Source organism: Phalacrocorax aristotelis, chromosome 9 (genome assembly GCF_949628215.1).
Source record: "Phalacrocorax aristotelis chromosome 9, bGulAri2.1, whole genome shotgun sequence".
Classification (NCBI taxonomy): domain Eukaryota; kingdom Metazoa; phylum Chordata; class Aves; order Suliformes; family Phalacrocoracidae; genus Phalacrocorax; species Phalacrocorax aristotelis.
The window spans coordinates 35,427,503-35,448,903 of NC_134284.1; the positions used below are offsets into that span (position 1 = coordinate 35,427,503).

General features: G+C 60.9%; 2 protein-coding genes across 4 annotated transcripts; one reads left to right on the forward strand and one right to left on the reverse strand.

Annotated features, from left to right (window-relative positions):
* The first annotated feature begins 1,128 nt into the window (after positions 1-1,128).
* PYGL (glycogen phosphorylase L) lies at positions 1,129-15,290 on the forward strand. Of its 2 annotated transcripts, XM_075104364.1 has the most exons (22): positions 1,245-1,266; positions 1,862-1,956; positions 2,310-2,554; positions 4,100-4,201; positions 5,855-5,933; positions 6,235-6,338; positions 7,871-8,002; positions 8,614-8,725; positions 8,808-8,890; positions 9,859-10,002; positions 10,184-10,276; positions 10,538-10,684; positions 11,294-11,457; positions 11,558-11,672; positions 11,916-12,017; positions 12,095-12,242; positions 12,356-12,414; positions 12,733-12,874; positions 13,035-13,242; positions 13,322-13,456; positions 14,065-14,131; positions 14,352-15,290. In XM_075104364.1, exons 3-22 carry the CDS (start codon positions 2,312-2,314, stop codon positions 14,538-14,540), a joined length of 2,568 nt encoding a protein of 855 aa, XP_074960465.1. In that variant the 5' UTR covers positions 1,245-1,266; positions 1,862-1,956; positions 2,310-2,311; the 3' UTR covers positions 14,541-15,290. The 2 variants fall into 2 exon arrangements, with proteins under 2 accessions (XP_074960464.1, XP_074960465.1); XM_075104363.1 differs by lacking the exon at positions 1,862-1,956 and having other exon boundaries at positions 1,129-1,266.
* On the reverse strand, positions 15,121-21,351 carry ABHD12B (abhydrolase domain containing 12B). 2 transcript variants are annotated; one of them, XM_075104366.1, is made up of 13 exons: positions 20,991-21,114; positions 19,120-19,247; positions 18,536-18,638; positions 18,302-18,421; positions 17,928-17,958; positions 17,718-17,763; positions 17,494-17,623; positions 17,200-17,240; positions 16,832-16,911; positions 16,563-16,645; positions 15,920-15,998; positions 15,624-15,748; positions 15,121-15,250 (listed from the first exon to the last, which is right to left on the reverse strand). In XM_075104366.1, the coding sequence occupies exons 1-13, from the start codon at positions 21,089-21,091 to the stop codon at positions 15,229-15,231; spliced, it is 1,089 nt and encodes a 362-aa protein (XP_074960467.1). In that variant the 5' UTR covers positions 21,092-21,114; the 3' UTR covers positions 15,121-15,228. The 2 variants fall into 2 exon arrangements, with proteins under 2 accessions (XP_074960467.1, XP_074960466.1); XM_075104365.1 differs by lacking the exon at positions 19,120-19,247 and having other exon boundaries at positions 20,991-21,351.
* Between the last annotated feature and the right edge of the window lie 50 nt (positions 21,352-21,401).

Consider the following 21,401-nt stretch of genomic DNA (forward strand, 5'->3'; position numbering starts at 1 on the left):
GAGAGGCTTCTCCCAGGGGGCTGAGACGGGCTCGCTGTTGGACGTTAGTGCCTGCTCTACGTTTTCTCAGAGTCATGCTAAGGGATGAGTGGTGCGGAGGCCATTTCTGAAGGAGAGGCTTCTCCCAGGGGGCTGAGACGGGCTCGCTGTTGGACGTTAGTGCCTGCTCTACGTTTTCTCAGAGTCGCTTCAAGAGAAGTTTTTGATGCGAGGCCTCTGAGCTCATCATGGGCTCAAGTCCAGGGCCAAAGAAAAACCCCTAATGCATTGCATTAAGTGCATTTATGTCTCAGAACAATGCTCATCCCTTCCAGAGGGGGAACGTGCCCGGGACACCAGAGATACACGAAATCACATCCTCCCTGCAGCGTGTAAAACCCAGCCTGTAAGTCATGGCCTGGGGGAGGGAGCAGCCCAGGGCCAGAGGACACCCACCACCCCAGCACTGGCCCCAGAGGCAAGGGCAGACCCCCCGCCAGCTGCATCCCCACTCCGACTTCCAAGAGAGCGGCACCAGAGGTCTTGTCTGGCTGCCCAAAGCCACCCAGGGCTCTGCCCCACGCTCGGCAGCTCCGGGAGCACTTTGCAGGTCACCGTTTGCACAGCTGCGATTTCCACCTGCATTGGGAGGGCAGGGCCTGGATGCGAAATACCTGCTCTAGGCACCGAGCCCTCATCTGCTCTGCGTCTGGCATTTACTGACACCAAATTCATGCCCAAGCTTCCAGCCGGGCAATAATCCTACAATTTACCCTGTGAAAAATCAGGAAGATGGGTCACATTCCTTCTTTTCCACATTGCACACGTGCAGTTTGGGCTGGTTCAGGAACCAGCCCCATCTCCAAAGGCTTTGGGAAGCCGCTGCAGCCCTTTGCCAGGACCCGGCTCGGCGTGGAGCCCCGTGCTGCTCCGTCCCAGCCGGGGTGGCAGTCGGGGTGGCCGGGTTAACCCCCGCAGCACGCGTGGCCAAGCCACAGGGCAGCGGTTGGGTTGTCTTGCTCTTCGGATGTCTGCGGTTTAGCTTCGCAGAACCGGGCAGGGAAAGTGCGCAAGGCTGGCAGGGCTGCGCGGGCATGGCTGGAGGAAGAGGAAGAGGTGTTGCGTTGTACGCTCGGATCAGCTATTCTTGCCCTCGGGAGGAACCAGAGGCAGGCGGCAGGGCAGGGCAGGCAGGCACGGAGCCCTGCCCCGGGAGGCGGCTGTGAAGGGCCTGGAGCCCATCAGAAGGGACCCTGCGCCATTTGCAGAGGGAGCGGCCAGAGACAAGTGAGGAGGGGAGGGGATGCAAGGGGGAGGGGTGCAAGAGGAGGGGGTGCAAAGTTAGGGGTGCAGGGGAAGGGGTGCAAGAGGAGGGAGTGCAAGGGGAGTGGATGCAGGGGATGGGGTGCAAGGGGAAGGGAGCAAGGGGCGGGGATGCAAGGGGAAGGGTGCAGGGGAACGGGTGCAAAGTAACGGGTGCAAGGGATGGGGTGCAGGGGAGGGGGTGCAATAGGAGGGAGTGCAAGGGGAGGGGATGCAGGGGATGGGGTGCAAAGGGCGGGGATGCAAGGGGAAGGGTGCAGGGGAGCGGGTGCAAAGTGACGGGTGCAAGGGATGGGGTGCAGGGGAGGGGGTGCAATAGGAGGGAGTGCAAGGGGAGGGGATGCAGGGGATGGGGTGCAAAGGGCGGGGATGCAAGGGGAAGGGTGCAGGGGAGCGGGTGCAAAGTGACGGGTGCAAGGGATGGGGTGCAGGGGAGGGGGTGCAGCGGAAAGAGTGCAAGGGAAGGGGGTGCAAGGGGAAGGGGTGCAGGGGAGGGGGGTCGGGACAGCACTCGGGCACGGGTGGGATAATGACGCTCCCCCCCCGTCTCGGCCATAAGAGCGGCATTTCCGGCCCGGCCCGGCGCGGAGCGCCCCGCACGGCCCCCGGGAGCCCCCCCTGCCCCGGCCCTGCGTGGGGCGGTGCCGTGCGTGGGTAAGCGCGGGAGGGGAGGGGAGGGGAGGGGAGGGGAGGGGAGGGCCGCGCTGCTCCGCCCGGTGCCTCCCCGGGGGGTGGGGGTGGGACAAGACACACGGACGGACACACACCCACCCACCACGGGGACACCGTGCCCGTGCCCCCCTCCTCCTTGCGCCGTCCCCGGGGCACCCCCCTTTGCGCGCCCCCGGGGTCACGGGGCTGGGCTCCCGCCCCACGAGTGGGCGGCCCGTGGCGGCGGCCCGGCCCCGGCCCCTCCCCGGGGCGGAGGCGGAACCCGGTGCCGGCGTCCAGCCCCGCCACCGCCGGGTGTGCGTCCGTGTCCCCCCCACGCTCCGTGTCCCCCGCAGGGATGTCGCGACCGCTGTCGGACCAGGAGCGGCGAAAACAGATCAGCATCCGCGGGATCGTGGGAGCCGAGAGCGTGGCCGAGCTGAAGAGGGGCTTCAACCGGCACCTCCACTTCACCCTGGTCAAGGACCGCAATGTGGCCACCCCACGCGATTACTACTTCGCCCTGGCCCACACCGTGCGGGACCATCTGGTGGGGCGCTGGATCCGCACCCAGCAGTACTACTACGAGAAGGACCCCAAGGTGGGAGTGAGGGGACACCCCTTCTTGCAGGACGGGGGCGGAGGGTGGTGGGAGTCCCCCACTCCAGCTTTCCCAGAGCGGGCGCTGCGTTATGGCCCCGGGGTGGGAAAAGGGGGAATTTGCGCGGCCGTCGTAACCCCGTGGGTGCAAACCCTCCCTCTGTGAACGCGCTAGAAGAGTACAGACAATGGGGAGCTCCATTTTTTTCTGGGGTTTAGGGATATTCCCCCTAACTCTGCCGAGTGGAGGGACTGGACTTTAACAAGCGAGGCCACTGTCCTTTGCTTTGCACAAACAAACAGCGCGCGGCTTGGCTGGGAGCTGGGTGCAGGGCATGGGAACAGCGTTTGTTGTCCTGCAGCGCTGGCGTGGGTGCGGTCTACCGAAAGCGGCTGCAAAGCCTTCTAGGGTGAATTAGTTGAAGGGCTTAAATGAACCCAAAGCCAGCCACGAGCAGGCCTTGTTTAAAATAAGCGCAAGCCTAATCTGCACCACAGCGATCCTGAGCGTGAAAGATCCGGTTTGCGCAGGAGTTTTTGTGCTGCTGCTCATCTGCGCTGGCTTGCACCAAGCGCCGGGCTCTGGCTGCTGGGGGATTAAGCAATAATCCTCTCCTGACACCTGGACGGTCCTGTCGGCTCCAATTTCCTCCCCGCCAGGGTCGCCTCGCAGACACCTCTCTGGGACCGAGCCAGCCCCTGATAGCTCAACCCCGCCCCGTGTCATGTTGGGGTGAGAAAAAAAGATGAGCCTCTTCCAGGGCTTGAATCTGGGGACTCTCCCGTACAGCCGAGCCGTGCTGGGTGCCGTCCGCCTGGCATCGCTGCCCCCGGCTCTGCTGGGACCAAACCAGTAAGCCCAATCGATCCCGCCCAGCACATCCCATTGCCATCCCCAGCCTGGCCCTGCACAGGTTCTGGGGAAACCTGTCAAGTCAGCGACTTCCTCCAGCCTAAATCCTTCCTTAAAACCCGCCGATGTGGATGCTGGGGGATGGCTTACACAAGCCTCCACGTTACCGGCCGCATCCTGCACCCATCTTGCCAGTGTGAGGGGAGGCGAGAGCGTGCAGTGCTCCTGAGACCGAACCCCCGGGGACGGCAGAGGAAGCCCGTGTCCCCGCGGCTGCCACACACGCTTGGCCCCGGCGGCTTGCTCGGTTTTCCGGTTGCTTTGCGGCTCGGGGTGACGTAAGGAAACATCCCCTCTTTGAAGTTTAACTTTGTACAGCCGTGGCCACCAGCATGCTTGGGGTGACCATCCTGGAGCTGTGTCTGCTCTTGGACAGGGCACCAGGGCTTGTCCAAGCGAAACTGCCTCGGTGCTACCCTCCGCCCAGCTCGGGAAATAGCAGGAGAGCAGGGCTGAGGCTGCAGGGCTCGCCCACCTCCGAGGAGCTCCAGCCCTTGGATTCCCGGTGCAAACCACTCTGCTTTCTTGACATTCCTCTTGCTTCAAGATAACCCCCGATAGCTGCTCCTGGGGGTCCAGAAGGCCCTTGTCCAGCCCTGGGGCAGGTGACCAGGGAGTGTTTTTCTCTTTCAGAGGATTTACTACCTCTCCCTGGAGTTTTACATGGGACGGACGCTGCAGAACACCATGATTAACCTGGGGCTGCAGAATGCCTGCGATGAAGCCATCTACCAGGTGAGGTCGGTGAGGACCCCAATGGGGAGTGCTCCACGCTCTCCGGTTCCTGGGGATGTTCGTGTTTTACCGCACTGGCTGCAAACTGCTGCCTGAGCCACAGGTGATGCCTTGGTGATGCCAGGCCTGGAGCCACAGCCAGCACTCGCAGCCAGGTCGGGGCTGCCCAGCCCAGCAGCTGCGTGCTGAGGGATGCAGCACGGTGCTGATGAGCGCCGGCGGGACTGAGGCTCAAGCCCACAAACTGCAAGGAAACTCGTGGTTCTGTGCATGAGGCCATCAATAGCTATAATCAGTAGCAGAGGGAAGTAAAACCTTGGCCTAACTCAACTCCAGCCTGGTGCTGGCACCACATGGCACTCGGGTTGTCAAAGGTTTTCGGGTGGCTCCGTTCCCCCCTACCCTGTGCTTGCACCCCTCATGACCAGCGCCGTCGTACGCAGCTGGGGCAGTTGCACAACAGCAGGACAAGCTTTCACACATTCAAAGGAGAGGAACTTATTTTTAGGTTTTTTTTATTTTTCATCTGTTGGCCTTGCAGTTAGGATGGCAGCTGGGCTGGGGGTGAGGGTGGAGAGGAAGGGCCTGGGATGCTACATGGTGGTAGCCTGGGGAAGCAGAAGGTGTGAGGTTATTTGGAAATCATCATCTTTGCAGCGACGGCAGGTAAAGCTCTGAGGGAAATCCTCCTTACTGCGTACGCTGAGCCTCCCGGACTCACATGCCAAACCAATAAAATGTTTGGTATAATATAAATCACTTAAGATATTTCTGTAGGCATTCAGGGCTGCCGATGAAGTTCAGAGCTGTGCAGCCTAGTGCCATGAAACACCTGTGAGGCTGCGACCCGTGCCGGTGCTCCCGGACCTGTCTGTGACCAGTTTGGGAGAAGGTGCTGCCCACTTACCCGTGAGCGGTGCAGGGTCCCTCCTGCACGGGTGGCCATGAGAGCAGGGTTGTCCCTGCTTACTGTGACCGTGGGACATCAGGGGGACATCGGACTAAGAGGTTTCTGTGGGAAAAGGTGGCTCAGCCCTGGCAAGGCACCGGCTTATTTCCCACTGAGCTGCCCGAGGAGCTTTGCATAGGCAAAGCCTCTTCCTCCCACAGCATCCCGGGCTGGAAACTACATTTCCTTGTAGACGTGGCATAGCTGCGTCTGTGTTGAAGGGGGATGCCTGGAGCCAGGGGGCTGCAGGAGCATGGTGCGTGCCCCCGTGGGGCTGCAGCTGTGGGGCTGGGGCATGGAGATAGGGAATGGGCCTGGGAGACCCGCCCAAAATGTCTGGGACCACAAAAGCAGCAACCTTGTTATGGCTGGGTGCCCCCCAGCCCCTCCTCCACGGCGAGGTCACGTTCTTCTGTGTCCGTTGTAAAGGCTGGTGGAGTGACTTAAACACCAGTGCTGCTCCCTGCCACGGCATGGAGTGGCAGTGGGGATGAGGGACTGCTTTGGATGCAAATCCCCAGCTGCAGGGATGGGCGTTACAGGCACGGGTGCCTTTCCACCCCTCCTGGAGCCCACGTACAAGTGGGGACAGCAGCGGTGGGCGCAGGGCAGCACCCAGGGGTGCGTCCCAGCAGTGCCTCCCCTCCGCAGGGCTGGGTGCTCTGAAAGCCTCCAGCCCATCACCTTCTCCTTCTCATCTGTAGCTTGGGCTGGACATGGAAGAGCTGGAGGAAATCGAGGAGGATGCTGGTCTCGGCAACGGTGGTCTCGGCAGGCTCGCTGGTGAGTGAGACCCCCAACATAGTCTCGTTGTCTGGGGGGTGGGGCACAGCCCTGGAGCCTTTGCATCCACTGTTGGGGGATACCTAAACCTTGGGGGGGTTTATGGCTCCAGCCTTTCCGTGCACAGGGCAAGAGGCGCTGGGTGGCCGGGGAGCAAGCGGTGGCTGCTGGCCCTGCCTCGTGTCTCTGCGGGGTGGCTGCCTGCGGCCACCACCTTGCCGTGGGGGGAAGGACCGCTGTCTCCTGGGGCTCCTGGTTCCCCGGGGAAGGGCCGCTCACTGCTCTCCTCTGTCCCGGGCAGCCTGCTTCCTCGACTCGATGGCGACGCTGGGGCTGGCAGCCTACGGCTACGGCATCCGCTACGAGTACGGCATCTTCAACCAGAAGATCCGGGACGGGTGGCAGGTATGGACGGAGGCGCAGGGCCCTTGCCTTCCCCCGTCACAACCAAAGCCCTGAGTCCAGCCTCTCCCTTAAATCAGGCCAAGATCAGGGTGTAGACACGCTCCCTTAGCTTGGAGACTGCTGGAGCCAGAGTTGGTGCTGTGATACTTAAAACTCGTCAGATATTTTCTCAAACGGGTTTAACTTCTTAAACCGGTACAAGCACATGGCATCCCTCCCTGCGGCGGGGAAGCTCATCCTTCATCCCGGCCGGCTCCAGCTCATGGGCCTGGGGATCAGCCTGGTGCCGCAGCTCCCGGCTGAGCCCGTTAGTGGCTCGGTGCAGCAGCACGGAGGGGAGCAGATCCTCCTCACAGCACACCCTGCTAATTAGCAGAAAGCTGCGAGTCCTCAGCATGGCTTTCTTTCCTCCCGAGGCGGGTTGGTACCGAAAGCCCTTCTCCCCAGGGTTTGTGCGGAAGCCTGCCTGCACGGCGGGATGTGAGCTGTAGCCCCGCCAGGAGCAGGGTCCCTCTCTGGGGCTGCCGTAGGACCAGAGAGGATGATGCTTCCAACATCCCCGCTCCTCCTGCATGGAGCTGCAACCACCCTATGCCCTGTGCTTCCTAGCAGCTCCTTGCAGGCACTAGCAGGATGCTCTCCTTGGGAGTTTTCTGGCTGCCGCAGGCTGCCCTCGTCCACATCCACAGTGTGCCCTGCTCAGGGCCAGCACCGCCACGAGAGCTGCTCCCTGCCCGCGTGGAGTGGCGAGGGTGGAGAGGTCGTGTCCCTTCTCTTGGTGGGATGGGGATGGTTTCAATGTGGTGGTACGGGGATGGTGTGGGGAAGTCCCAGGGGAGGCCAGCTCCAACCCCGCAGCCCGGCGGTGCTGCTCGAAGCCTGGGTTAAAGCATCAGAGGGTGGAAGAGGCTGTTTTGGAAATGCAGTGGGAAACGTGGTGTGAACCTGCTAAACCCCTGGTGGGAGACAACACGAATTACCTGGAGGGACCCTGGGAGCATCTCCAAAAACCTGTATCTACAGCTGGCAAGAGGAGGCCTTTCCTCCCTGGTGCGGTGAACTACCGATTCCCTGGCTGCTGCGTCCTAATGGGGCTTATCTCCCCTGACCCCCAAGCATCGCCCATGCCACCCAGAGCTCTGACCCAGTGTGCTAAAGGCGATGTCTAACCAGGCTCTCCCTATAACAGCCCTGCCGGGCTAGGGAACGAGCCTGCTTAGTTAGCCAGCTTGCAGGCTGGGATTGAAACTCCCAATTAAGAGGGTTCATAGTGTTAGTGGTGCACTAAGGTCCCCACCTCCTCATCCTGCCAGAGGGGTGATGGATGGGGGAGACCCCGGGGTTTGGGGTAGTTGGGGTAGAGCCCTGCCTCTGGGCTTACCCTGTGCTGCCAAAATTCAGGGTTAGGGATGAAGCATCATTCCCTTTGCCGTGAGCAGCTGGAGCCTTTCCCAGCCATCCTCCACGTGGCACAACCTGGGGAGGTCCCAGGGACTGGGTGGCCCCATCACCGCTCTCACTCCCTCCGGCAGGTGGAAGAAGCCGACGACTGGCTCCGGCACGGCAACCCCTGGGAGAAAGCCCGTCCCGAGTACATGCTGCCCGTGCACTTCTACGGCCGGGTGGAGCACACTGCCACTGGCGCCAAGTGGGTTGACACCCAGGTATGGGCTGGGATGCAGCCTCGTGGGGTCGGTGTGTGGGGAACCCCCCCCTTGCGTGGCTTATCCTGTCACTTGGCGGGGCTCTCGCTGCCTGGCTGCATCCCGGGCGTGGGTCCTGCCAGCATCCTTGCCCGGGAGGGTCATGCTGGTGAGGTTGCTTCACTGGGGTGGAAAAGCCAGTGGTGGAGCAAACTGGGGAGAAGATGGGCACAAGGAGGGGATCAGGTTTGATGTGGACGTGGCCGCGCATCTGCAGCCAACTTCTGAAATACCCAAAAGCACCTCCAGCACATCTGTGTGCAATGCACGGCTCAGCACGATGGCTTAAATTAAGCTTCTTCTGACCCTCACAAGCCTCTCTCCAGCCCCTGATCGTTTCTGGCAAACACCAGGCATCAGGCAGACCTGGGGGAGCCAGGGTGTCCCTGGGGTGGGGGCTGGGGGTACCAAGCACATCCCCGTGAATGCAACCCCATGAAGATGGATGCAACCCTGAGCTCTCTCCTGTTAAGGGTCTGTGGGATAGGAAGGCTCCGGCAGGGAAGGGGGGGATGTGGGGGGACGCCAGCCGGAGCCACAGCCCAGCTCTGGCTGCCCTGCCCATGTTCTAGGTGGTGCTGGCGCTGCCCTACGATACCCCCGTGCCCGGGTACATGAACAACACCGTCAACACCATGCGCCTGTGGTCGGCTCGGGCACCCAACGACTTCAACTTGCGGGACTGTAAGTGGGTGCTGGTGGGGTGCTGAGCGGGATGGGCTGCAGGGGGGTCCCATAACCACCTTATCCCTCTGCTCCTTCCCAGTCAACGTTGGAGACTACATCCAGGCTGTGCTGGACAGAAACCTGGCGGAGAACATATCCCGCGTCCTCTACCCCAATGACAACGTAAGTTGGAATGGAGGGGTGTCCCTATTTTAGGGATGGCTAAAGGTTGCGGAGCAGCCCCTCTCACTGGGATGTTGCGGAGGTGTTTTAGCTATGTTTCAAGCTGCCTGTAGTGCTTGGATGGGGATTGCTGCCCCTCACCAGCGCTGCCCAGGGCTGCAGCAGAGTCTGTTTCCAGGCTCAGCCTGGGAAAGGGGAGGGAGAGGGGATAAGCATGTTCTGCTGCAGAAATTATCCTCCAGCCTCAAAATATAACATGAGGACAAACTGATGACCACTGCTGGCATTTTCCTGTCTGTCCCTTGCAGCCAGGACCAGAGATTATGCTTCAAATTGCCCTTCCCCGGGCACAAAACAAGCTGCGGAGCAAGGGAAGAAGGCAAAAAGTGGCTCTCCTTGCTCTGCAGCCTGTTTTGGGCAGGCCCTGATGGGGTGTTTTTCCTGTCTATCCCTACCCCAGCCCTCCCAGCTGACAAGGAGAACTGGGAGCTGTGGTGAGGTTGCCTCCTGCAGATCCTCTCTCACAGACCAGCGGGTTGATACTTTGTGCTGTGTGAATGGTGGTTTTAATTCTTGTCTTAGAAATAGCTCCTAGGTGTTACAGCCCCTCTAGCTTCCCTTCCCACTGCCCCAGTACCTTTCCTTTGTGGCCAAATTTTGTGGCCAAAATTTTCAAACCAGGGAGAGCAAGTTTCGATGGTGCTTGGAGGGGATTTAACCTCTCTTTGTACCAGCACATCTCAAATCCCCGTGCTGAAATCTGTAAAGTGAGAAGATGTTGGGGTTAGAACTGCTGCCAGCACAGGCACTGGGGGAAGCACGGGGGGCTTGTGCCGGGCCACGTGGTGGATGTGTGCCAGCACGGGTCCCCACGCACCAGGGAGCCCCGGGAAGGCGCCGCTCCTCCAGCGCAGGCGTGCCTGGGCAGCGCGGTGCAATCCCGCAGCCTCCCGCTCCTCTGCTCGCAGTTCTTCGAGGGGAAGGAGCTGCGGCTGAAGCAGGAGTACTTCGTCGTGGCTGCTACCCTCCAGGACATCATACGCCGCTTCAAAGCATCCAAATTTGGGAGCACGGACAGTGTCCGAACCGTGTTTGATTCCTTCCCTGACCAGGTATGGGCCAGGGTTGCTCTGACATGTGCCTTGGAGCTCATTTCGACGCCTCCCAGTTGCACATCCAGGCTGGAGAGGTTTTGTGGACCCTCCATGGGTGCCTATGCTCAGCTGACTTGGGCCGTGGGTTGCCCGCGTGGCCCCCACGTGTCCCCGTGTGCCACCCCTGCTCTCCCCACAGGTCGCCATCCAGCTGAACGACACACACCCCGCCATGGCCATCCCTGAGCTGATGAGGATTTTCGTGGACATTGAGAAGCTGCCATGGAACAAGGTAGGGAGACCTGACCTGGCCCCTGGGTCCTCTCTGCTTGCACCCACCTGCCCCAGCAGAGGAGCTGCAGAACCAGTTTTGTAGCTGCTGGTGGCCTGGGGAGTGATGTGGAGCAGTCAGGTTGGGTTTAAATAGTATGGACTTGGAGGAGCCACCTCGGCCACACTGCTGGCCGCTGTGGGAGGACCACGGGCAGGTGCTGGCACCCACCCCGGGGCTGCCTCCACCCTCGCCGCTCAGCACCAGCTCTCCCCCTGGCAGGCCTGGGACATCACCAAGCAGACCTTTGCCTACACCAACCACACGGTGCTCCCCGAAGCCCTGGAACGCTGGCCGGTGGACCTGGTGGAGAAGCTGCTCCCCAGACACCTGCAGATCATCTACGAGATCAACCAGAGGCACTTGGATGTAAGTGCCTTGGGGCAGCAGAGGAGCCCTCTCCAGGGAGGGGGACAGGGATGGCGTACGTTGTGCTGTCGGGATTAGGGGGATGCACGAACCGATGATGTTGGGTGTGTGGCCGGGTGGTTCTGGCTGCTATTTTGGGAGGCTGGTGTATAGGAAAGCCCCTCCCACCAATTTGTTGCCATCCTGCAGTTAGCGGCTATTTTAAAGACTTCACCTGTTGCTCCAGGGACTCACCTGTTGGCATCTCTGCCCCCTAAATGCTAAATTCATCCTGGAGAAGGAGGAGGTTGGGGGTACACAGGAGATGGTGGTTTGGCCTCCTGGTCTGGCAGCACGAGGCTTTGCTGCAACAGTGCCGCTGGCCAAGCATGTGCCTACAAGCCCCTCACCATGGGGGTTTGGGGGGGTCCTTCTGTCCAGAGGCATCCGTGCTGGGGAAGGGCACCCTTTGGAGGGGGGTCACACCGTCACCCTGGAGTAAAAGCCACCGCTCTGGCTGGTGTCAAATGCATTTGGAGACATTGCTGGGGCCCCCTCCTCGGGAGGCAGTGGGTGGGCTGCCCCTAAACACCAGCAGCTAAACACCACCTCTACGGCCTCCCTCGGCAGCACATCGCATCCCTCTTCCCTAACGATGTGGACCGGCTGCGGAGGATGTCCCTGGTAGAGGAGGGAGGCACCAAGAGGATCAACATGGCCCATCTCTGCATCGTCGGCTCCCACGCTGTCAACGGTGTGGCGAAGATCCACTCTGAAATAGTCAAGAATGAAGTGTAAGCGCGGGGAGGGAGGCAGTGGTGGATCACCCTTGGCTTGGAAATGGTGGTGGTGCCGGTGGGCGAGCCTGAAGCTGTCCCTTCCTCGTCCTCGCAGCTTCAAGGACTTTGCAGCGCTGGAGCCAGAGAAGTTTCAGAACAAGACCAATGGCATCACCCCGCGGCGCTGGCTCCTGCTCTGCAACCCGGGGCTGGCGGAGCTCATCGCAGAGGTAACGGCGTGGGGGGAGCGCGCTGGTCCCCGACGCTTCCCGACCCCAGGGGCACTGCCCCCGGGGACGCTGCTACAACCTCAGCCATTTACATCTTTTAAATGTTCAAGCTCTTCGCATCTCACCAGAGTCCCCTACTCCTGCTTCCCAAGCGCTGCTGGCTTTGCCGGGCGGGAGCAGCGTGCCCGACGAAGGTGGCCGCCCCCATCCCGCGGTCAGCGCGTGCCTGTGCTCCTGTTGCAGAAAATCGGGGAGGACTACGTGCGGGACCTGAGCCAGCTGACAAAGCTGCACGAGTTTGTGGATGACGACCTTTTCATCCGGGAGGTTGCTAAAGTGAAGCAGGTGAGGTGTGCGGGCCGGGGGTTCGCAGGCAGGGGGAGCACAGGCTGGGGGCTGACGTGCTCCCTGCCCTCACCCAGGAGAACAAGGTGAAGTTTGCGCTGTACCTGGAGAAGGAATACAAAGTGAAGATCAACCCTTCCTCCATGTTCGACGTGCACGTGAAGAGGATCCACGAGTACAAGCGGCAGCTGATGAACTGCCTGCACATCATCACCATGTACAACCGTAAGCCACTGTGCGCCCCGAGGGGACAGGCTGCCCTGGGGGTGCACGAGCATCCCTATCCCCCAGGGCTGCAGCTAAAACAGAGGGTAACACCACACTGCTGTCTTCTCCAGGCATCAGGAGGGATCCTGCGAAGCTGTTTGTGCCGAGGACAGTGATCATTGGGGGCAAGGTAAGCTGGGTCAGGAGCTTTAGGCATTTTGGAGGAAGCCCTTGAAAATGCGCTAGGGGATTTGGGTACAGATATTCTCATGGGGTTGAGTCCCCGAAGCCCTCTGGCAAGCCCTGAGGCAGCACTTGGCTTCAACCCAAGCAAGGTTCTGCTGCCTGTGGTCATGCAAACCCCCAAAAACTTGGTGGCACAACACATAAGTTAGATGAGGGATGGGAGCAGGGCTGAGCGTGTGCTTCCCTGAGCATGTAGGGGCTGGGTGCTCCTCACCTGCCCCTGGCACCAGACCTCCGGGCTCACCCGTGGCTTTTCTCCTAGGCTGCCCCAGGATATCACATGGCTAAAATGATCATCAAGCTGGTTAACGCTGTGGCTCAGGTGGTGAACAATGACCCCGTTGTGGGGGGCAAGCTGAAGGCCATCTTCCTCGAGAACTACAGGGTCTCGCTGGCAGAGAAAGGTAGCCCACGTGGGGCACACTGGGGAAGGGATGTCTGCCCCATGCCTGTCCACCAGCCCATGGCTCCCTCACTGCAAGACAGCAAATCTAACGTCCTTCGGCGTGATACAACCCAAAGCTGGTCACCATGAGCCCCTGTGTCCATGTGTTTTGTTGGCAGTGATCCCCGCTACTGACCTGTCAGAACAGATCTCCACGGCGGGCACTGAGGCGTCAGGTACGGGGAACATGAAGTTCATGCTGAACGGGGCTCTGACCATTGGCACCATGGATGGAGCCAACGTGGAAATGGCTGAGGAGGCTGGAGAGGAAAACATGTTCATCTTCGGCATGAGGGTGGAGGACGTCACGGAGCTGGACAGGAAAGGGTGAGGGCTGTGGACACTGTGGGGATGGTGCCATGAGCAGCCAAAGCACCACCACCTCATATCAACCCTTCCCTGCCAGGTACAATGCCCAGGAGTACTATGACCGGCTCCCTGAGTTGAAGCAAGCCATTGACCAGATCAAGAGCGGCTTCTTCTCCCCCCATGAGCCTGACCTCTTCAAGGACATCGTCAACATGCTCTTCCACCATGACCGGTGAGGCCTGGGATGCCATCCATCCCCTGAGTCGGGTATCTCCACCAAAATCCTGGTGCCCATGCAGAGCAGCCCCCTGCACCAACCGTCCACCCTCCGGCTGATAAGGTCCCATTTTCTGGCCCTGATGTTCGTGCACGTGGACGAGCAATTGCTGCTCTGTGGGTACAAAAGGCTCTCTATGTACAGCACATCATTTTCCGCCTTAAAGTCTGGGGTACATTAAGGGCAAGACATTTGGGTGCACAGCCCTTGCCAGATGAGACATGCTTTTAGGTATCTCAAGGGCTTTCCTGGCTGGAGCACTACGCAGCCAAGCGCCGTGGGCGTTTGCACTGGGGAAATGTTTTCCCAGTGAGCTGAAGCAACACCTCATGGGTGTCAGTGCCCTCCCGAGACACCCGTCCAGCCCATGTCACAGCGCCCGCGGGCTTGCAGGGCGCCACGCAAACAAGGCTTGGGGAGGCCAAATTCATCTGAAGCATTCATGTTTGAGGCAACCTCAGCCCTGGCAGCCGAGGCCCCGCGCGCTGCAGCCACCGGCCACTGCCGCGCTCCCACCTGTGCATTTCTGCCGTCACTGACTCCCGGTTTCTTCACTGCCACAGGTTTAAAGTTTTTGCAGACTACGAGGCTTATGTCAAATGCCAAGAGAAGGTCAGCGAGCTGTACCTGGTGAGTGCCGGCCCAGGGGTGAGGTGGGGGACCTGTGACGGGGGTACAACAGCCCATCCCAGAGAAGGGGTTTGGTGGGGCTGTGCATGTAGATGGGTTCCTAGTGAGGAAGCTCCTGGCTGTGGTGCTGCAGGGGGTCCCTGCTTGAAAGCTGGTCTCAGGGCCGATATAGGACCCATGGGCGCATGCCTCCAGCCGCACTGTCTCACCACTCTCGCAGAACTCCAAGGCATGGACCAAGATGGTCATCAGGAATATCGCGGCAGCTGGCAAGTTCTCTAGCGACCGCACCATCAAGGAGTATGCCCGGGACATCTGGCACATGGAGCCCTCTGACCTGAAGATCCCGCCACCCAACGAGCCCCGGGACGCGGTCGAGGACAAGACCCCCAACGGCACGGCGGCGTAGGGGCACGGAGCCACCGCCAGCCGGAGCCAAGGGATGCAAGCACGTGTGCTGTAAAATTGTCTCTGCTGTCTAGTCTCTCTGTTGCTGCTGCTGGCTTTCCTATGGATAGGGAAAGGGGGTGATGTTTATAACGTAAGTTGTGTGGAAAGCAAAACCACGTCGCCCTGTTGCTTGCATAGGTGCTAAGAATAAAAGTGCCATTGGAGTCCAAGGGGCGTTTGCTAAAGCCTAAAATTAGGGACTGGGCTCACAAGCACCAACGCTAACGCAGAAAGAGGGTGCAGGGGGTGAGCTGCTGGGGCTCAGCGCAGGACAGGGTGGGCGGCACAGCTGGCCACAGCTGTCTGAGCCCTTACAGGTGATGCTGAAGCTTTGGTGTGCAGCTCTTGCCAGTCCTGAGACATCAGTACTGGGGGCTAAGGGGTGGTTGCAGTCAGGCCTGTGTGCCCCCACCACTGCCCCATATGATGCTCCTGGCCACTGCTTGCACAGTCCTGTACCAGGAGCAGCACCCAGATCACAGCAGTATCTCCATCCCCTGAGTAACCTGCAGCACCCTCGAGGCAGTGGGCAGATTAGGAAGTTTCTCAGTAGTTTTTATTACATACAGCCGTAAGTTCAGTGCAGCGAGGGGTTCCTGGCGTGGGTTGGAGCAAGTGCTCGCGGTCGCTGCATGCAGCAGCTGGCATCACTTAATGTTCAAGAAGTCTCTGCAACAAGATGCAATAAATCTTACACTGTATCACTGACCATCCTGTGCTGCCTGAGAGCCTGATTTCTGATCCCTGGACGTGGGGCTGAGCTGGGCTTAGAGCAAAGCTGCATCTCTGCACCCAGGGCAAAGAGGAGCTGCGGGCTGTCCCTGGGGCCACCTCTCAATGACTCCTGGGCCAAGGACAGGCTCAGGGCAGCGAGGAGTGACTGGAGCTCAAAACTTGATGCCAGCAAGCACCATAGAGAGGGGAAGGAGCAGGGGAAGGTACCTACATGATTGCAGCAGGAGAGGAAGCACCCATGGAAGAAGAGGTCAAGGCTCATTCTGTGCCCCCCACCCCCCTGTTATTTCTGCAGAGCAGCACTTACTTCACCAAGGCAGGCAGCTCTGGGTTGAATGAGATGTAGTCATGGCCCAAGCCCAGCTTTTCGGGAAAGGTAATGAGCTTCACCTTGGTTTTGTCCTTGTAAGCGCTGCGTGCGGTTTCAAAGAGCTGCCATGGAGTGGGGGTGCAGTTAGCAGCATGCATAGGGACCCCAAATCCCTTCCCAGCACCCTGGGGCTGGCTGCCCCCTCTCCCTCCACTTCAACCCCCTAAAAACAGGCTAAACCAGCGCCCACCCCACCCCCTTACGGCCCGCATGGAGGCGATGGTGGTCCCTACCTTGTGACCCAGCTGCAGAGGCACCACAGCATCATCTTCTGCATGCAACATGAGGAGTGGGCAGGCCAGCACCTTCACACTGTGGGCATCAAGCACCGCACCGAGGAGTCACCCTGGAGCTGACACACCTGCAGGAGCCTCCCTGGGTGCTGCTAAAACCCCCACAGCAACCCTGACCATCCCCCCCCCCACCGGGTGCTGCCTTTTGGAGCCGTCCCAGCCCAACGGTGGCTAAGGGCAGCTGAACTGCCCCAGGGTGGTGCCCACACTGCTCGCCTCAGCACACCAGCACCGAGCACCCTAATAACCTTAAACTCCCGACACAGGGTGCCTAGGCTTCAAAAGCACCCATGAACCATGTGGCTTTTAGCAAAGGCACCCACAAACACAGAGGAGGAAGGATCCTGCCACCACAGGGCGTGTGTGCTGCAATTTGGGCGGGACTCGAGCACATAGTACTCAGAAAAGGGATGGTGCCTTGTAGACTTTGCTCAATAGTAATATTGATATCTGAAATTATATAAATAAAAAGACTTTTCTAAAGCATGAGTAATCTGGGCAAACACAAATAAAGAGTGCAAGGATCGCATGGTGTGACACGTCCAAACCGCCCCCTCCTTGGCCAGCCCCACCAAGCACTCACTTCTCATTGCTGCGGAAGAACATGTCGCTCAGCGCTAGCGAGTCCAGGATGAAGTACTCGAAACCTGGGAACTGGCGGTAAATCTGCCAGGGAGAGAGTTGGGGTGGGGAGTGCTAAGTTGTGGCTTTGATTCCTGCACCCTTCCCCTGCTGAGGGGGAGCCCTGGGCAGCTGGGGCTGCCACCGCTGGGGGACGCCGTGGGCAGAGCCCCCCTCACCAACCCACCCATCACCGCTGGGGGACCCCACAGGCAGAGCCCTGGGGCTCACCTTGGTGATGGGCATGTTGGCGGCCGCCTCACGGATGTCAGTGTAGGGTGACTCCAGGATGACGGCATCAACCTGGACCCCTGAGGGCAGAGCCAGGTGAGAGCAGGCATGGCTGTGGCGGGGACCGTGTCCCCCTGGGCTGCTGCTACGCTCCCGTCCCAGGCAGCAGCCATGAGGCCAAGATGCTCCCGTCCCACTAAGGAGGATGGGGATGGCCACTTGTCCCCACCATGAGGACTAAGCCTGATGCTCAAGCAGAGCGCAACAGTGCTCCCCGGCTCCTCTGCAGCCCCCAAAAACCATCCAGGGGTGTGCAGAGATGCAGGGATGACACTACATGTGGCCAACCCAGCCACGCTGGCCCTTACCTCGCTCCTCCTGCAGTTTCCTTGCCGCGTTCGTAGCAACCCTGCAAGAAGCGGGGAGGGAACAGGGACAGCTGTGACACCCCGGTGGGACGCACAGCACCTTCAGACTCCTCTTTTGCACACAGGGTTTTGCTTTGCAGGTGCCTCCACCAAGGAGCTGCTCCCACCCCTTGGTCCATCCCTGGATGGCACCAGTGTGGCCACTGTGTCACTGCCCGGGGACTGGCTGTGGGGTCCTGCATGGGCTGGCACTCGGGGTATCCCACCCACCCCGTCACCCAGCCCTGCACCTACCCTGTCCCCATGGAGTGTCCCCAGAAGAGGATGCTGCTGTTCCCACTCCGCGCTTTGGCCCAGTCGTATAGTGCCAGGACGTCCGTGGTGAAGCCTCTCTCCGTGGGGTTCCCGCTGGAGTCCCCATAGCCTGCGGGGGACGTGGCTGGGCATCACGACCTGGGATGGGACACCAGCCCCAGGGTGGGGCGGTCACTCGGCGGGAGGCAGGGGGATGATGTTACCTCTGTAGTCAAGAGCCAGGATGTGGAAGTCAGCAGCCCCCATCGTCTGTCAGAGGAGCGGCACCATGTTATGTTCTGGGGGGAACAATGCACCCCAGGACCCCCCCAGGAAGGGCCAGGTTCACTCTGCCCAGGGTCTCTCTTGGGTCCCTGAGGCAGCATGAGCCTTACGCCCGGCAGGTCCCTGTACCCCCACAGGGGACCACGTACCTTCAAGAACTGGATGCGGTGGCTCGCAGCCCTGGTGGGGGAAGGGAGGTTAAAGCTTGGGCAGGGACCCTCAAGGGACCCTCCCGTCCAGCGCCGGTTCAGTGAAGGAACAAGGTGACCTTTTCCCAGCAGGGGAGAGCTGGATGCTCTGGGGTGGGTGGGTTTTCACATTTCCCTTTAACTCAAAAGGGCTTTTCCACCACCCATGGGATCAGCAACCACCGCAGCAGCCCCAGCACTGCTGCCAGCTGCACCAAGTTTGCTAGTTCTCACCCCACGCAGAGACGCTGCGTGAGAATGGCCGCCGCTCCCGTCCTCCCCCGGGAGAGGCACGCATGCGGCCCCAGCCCCGCGGCAGCGCTCACGATACTCGCCTGGTCCCCCCATTGCCGTGCAGGTAGATGATCACGGGGTGAGCGTCGGCAAGCGCCTCCTCGTACCAGCGCTGGTCCTTGCCCTGTGCCTCGGCCCCTCTGCTGCTTGGCACTGTGTGCCTGGCGGGGGTTGAAAGCGGGGTTACCCTGGCGGGGCTACACCCAGTTTAGCCAGGTACACTGCCCTAGCCACGTGGTTGTGCCCACTCGGGACACCAGGGCTGCCCCGCTCACCAGATGCCAACTGTGACGCCTGGCTCGGTGGTGAGGTACAGGTTGATGGTGTTGTTCAGCAGCAGCTCTGGCCGCTGAAGGTCCACAAAGAAGGGGAAGGACACTGATGGAGAAATCGCAGATGTCACACGGGCAACCCACATACCCTCGTATCATACCCAGCTGCTTCTGCATATTTTCCAAAGCAGGATGTTATTTTTTTGAAATAATTTGCCTGCACAGGGCCATGCTACGGCTGGCTCGGGGAGTGGCTAGGCAAGCACAGCCCTCTGCCACCTCCTCCCACCTGGATTTCTAGCCCCGTTGAAGATGTGCGCGCCCAGATGTGTTGCAACGTTAGGCAGTAAACAGGGTCGGCGGCACCGCATTATTACACCTTGCAAAACACGAAGCGCCAACAGGAAAGGTCCTGCCGTGACCCCTCTGCAAGCCCATGGCATAGTGGGGATTGGATGGGGGCTGTCCTGGTGCCACCCAGGTGCTGGGTGCAGCCCCACCCACGTTTTGGGGACCCCCACCCCCTGCCTGCTGAAGCCCTGGTTGGGGGGGAGCTCTCCCAGTTGGGACAGCCCCAGGGCACTCACGGACATTCAGGAAGGCAATTTTGGTGAGCAGTGAGGGGAAGAGGCGGATGAGGAAGGGCACAGAGATGTAGACGAGGAGCAGGTTCAGGAGGAGGGTGCGCAGCCATGAGCGCCAGGCCAGCCAGCCCCTGCAAGGAAGGCACACCGTTAGCATGTCCCCTCCTGCCCCAAGGGCTTTGGGGCACAGCGGAGCGGTGGCCCTGCTCCCAACCCCAGTCATGATGGTTGGATACAGCAGCTTTTCTCCTGCAAGGGCCTAAGGCTGCCATTTGTGTCCCCCTGGGATGGGGAACTGGTTCCCCACACCAGGGCTGTGTTTGGCTTTTGGGATGGAGCAAGGTGTTGGAGCAGCACCACCATGACACAGCATCACGAGAGGCCATGATCCGCTCCCCTACAGCCTCCCACGGGTTGCCGGCAGGAGGGCAGGGTACATGCCAGGGCTGGGAACCGCAAGCCAAACCAGCAATAGGGAGTGACTGTGGCAACACCCCGAGCCGTGGCTGGTGAGACAGGGTCACAGAGGTGTCCCCAAGCCTGGCACCAAGAGCCTCTGCAATTCTCCAGGGACAAGGAGGAAAGCTGGAAAAGGGGCTTGGGGAGCCCACAGCACCACAGGAGAAATCAGTCCCCAGAACAATGTCCCCCGTGCCACCAGCACAGGGTGGGGAGCGTGACCACCTCTGAGAGCGTCCTGCCCCAACGAGCTGGGGGACGCATCCAGCCACCCCGGGCCATGCCCTCTGCAGTGAGCTGCCAGCCAGCCCCAGCCTCCGAGAGGGAAGGGAAAGCCAAGAGCTGCAGATTGCCTGGCATCAATGTCTCTCGTAGGATGACAGTGCCAGGCGATGGGGAAACCTGTCTGGGTGCTGGGGGATTTAGGGCAGAGGTTTCTGACAGGCGTCCAAGCACAGCTCACTCCCTGCCAGTACATGCCCGGGGTCACCATTGCTCCTGCAGAAGTGGATTTAGTCCATTGCCTGCCCTGGAGAGTGCTGCAAGATCTTGAGAAAGCATTGCAAGGAGCGTGCCAGGGCAAGTTGGCATGGTCCCCCAGGCACAGGCACCCTTCCTGGGAGGGTGCAGGGTGGCACGAGCCCTGCTGGAGCCATGGGGAGCTCCTCAAACCCCAGTCGCCCTCCAAGACTTTAGTCTGAGAAGTCCCACTGTATGTTGCAGTCACGGGCCAGCAATGCCCTCGCAGTCACGGCAGCTAATTATTAGGTGCTGCTCTTAGTCTACACCTAATATTCAAGCGTAGGGGTGAGCACTCACACCCGCTCTTGCGCAATACCTGCTGCGGATGAAAACTGAGGGGTCTGGAATGGGGCGGGGGAAGGATGTACCCCCCAAGGGGCACCTCTGACAGCTGGCACGGCAACTGGCCACTGCATGGCACCACGGGGACAGCCGGGTGACATGGGGACACAGCCACAGCATGGCATCGTGATGGGGGCTGGAGGGGCATGGCCGCGGTATGGGATCACAGCCGTGGCCGGGTGACATGGGGACACGGCCCTGGTGAAGGATGACGGCTGTGACAGGGTGGGACAGCCATGGCCGGGGGGGGGAGGGACACACACACATGGGGTCGTGGCCCCAGCAAGGTGACAAGGCCATGGCGTGGGAGGACAGGAGCAAGGCCAAGGCACGGGGACAGACCTACGGCACAGGGGAAACAGCACTGGTGCATGGTGACAGGGGACACCGCAGGGGACACGGCCGGGGCGGGGGGGGACACAGAGCATGGCCACTGCAGGGGACAGGGAGACCCGCGGAGGAACACCGCGCCGGGACGGGGAACGCGGACCGGGCAGCTCCCCCATGCCGTCCCGCCACCCCCAGCTGGCCGCACCGCGGCGGGCACTCACCGCTGCTGCCGGGACGCGCCGCTCCTGCCCCCCGCCCGGGCCCTGTCGCCGTCCCTGTCGCCGTCCCTGTCGCCGCCGACCCCCTCGCCGCGCCGCCGCATCGTCTCGCCGACTGCCCGCGGACCAGGCCCCGCCCCTCGGCCCAGGCCCCGCCCCGCCCCACGAATCCGGACCCCGCCCCGCGTACGAGGCCCCGCCCCGATCCCCGCCCACGGCACAGCACGTCCCCGCCGCTCGCAGCCAGCGGGCCACGCCCCCGCGCGCCAAGCCACGCCCTCCTCCCCGCCCCTTTGAGGCTTGAGGGCGGAGCCGGCGAGGCGGACGCCGGGGAGAAGAGCCCAGCCATGGCGTGGGGCGCAGGAGGAAGGCTCCCAGGTCAAAAAAACCCTCAAAATTAAAAAAAAAAAAAAA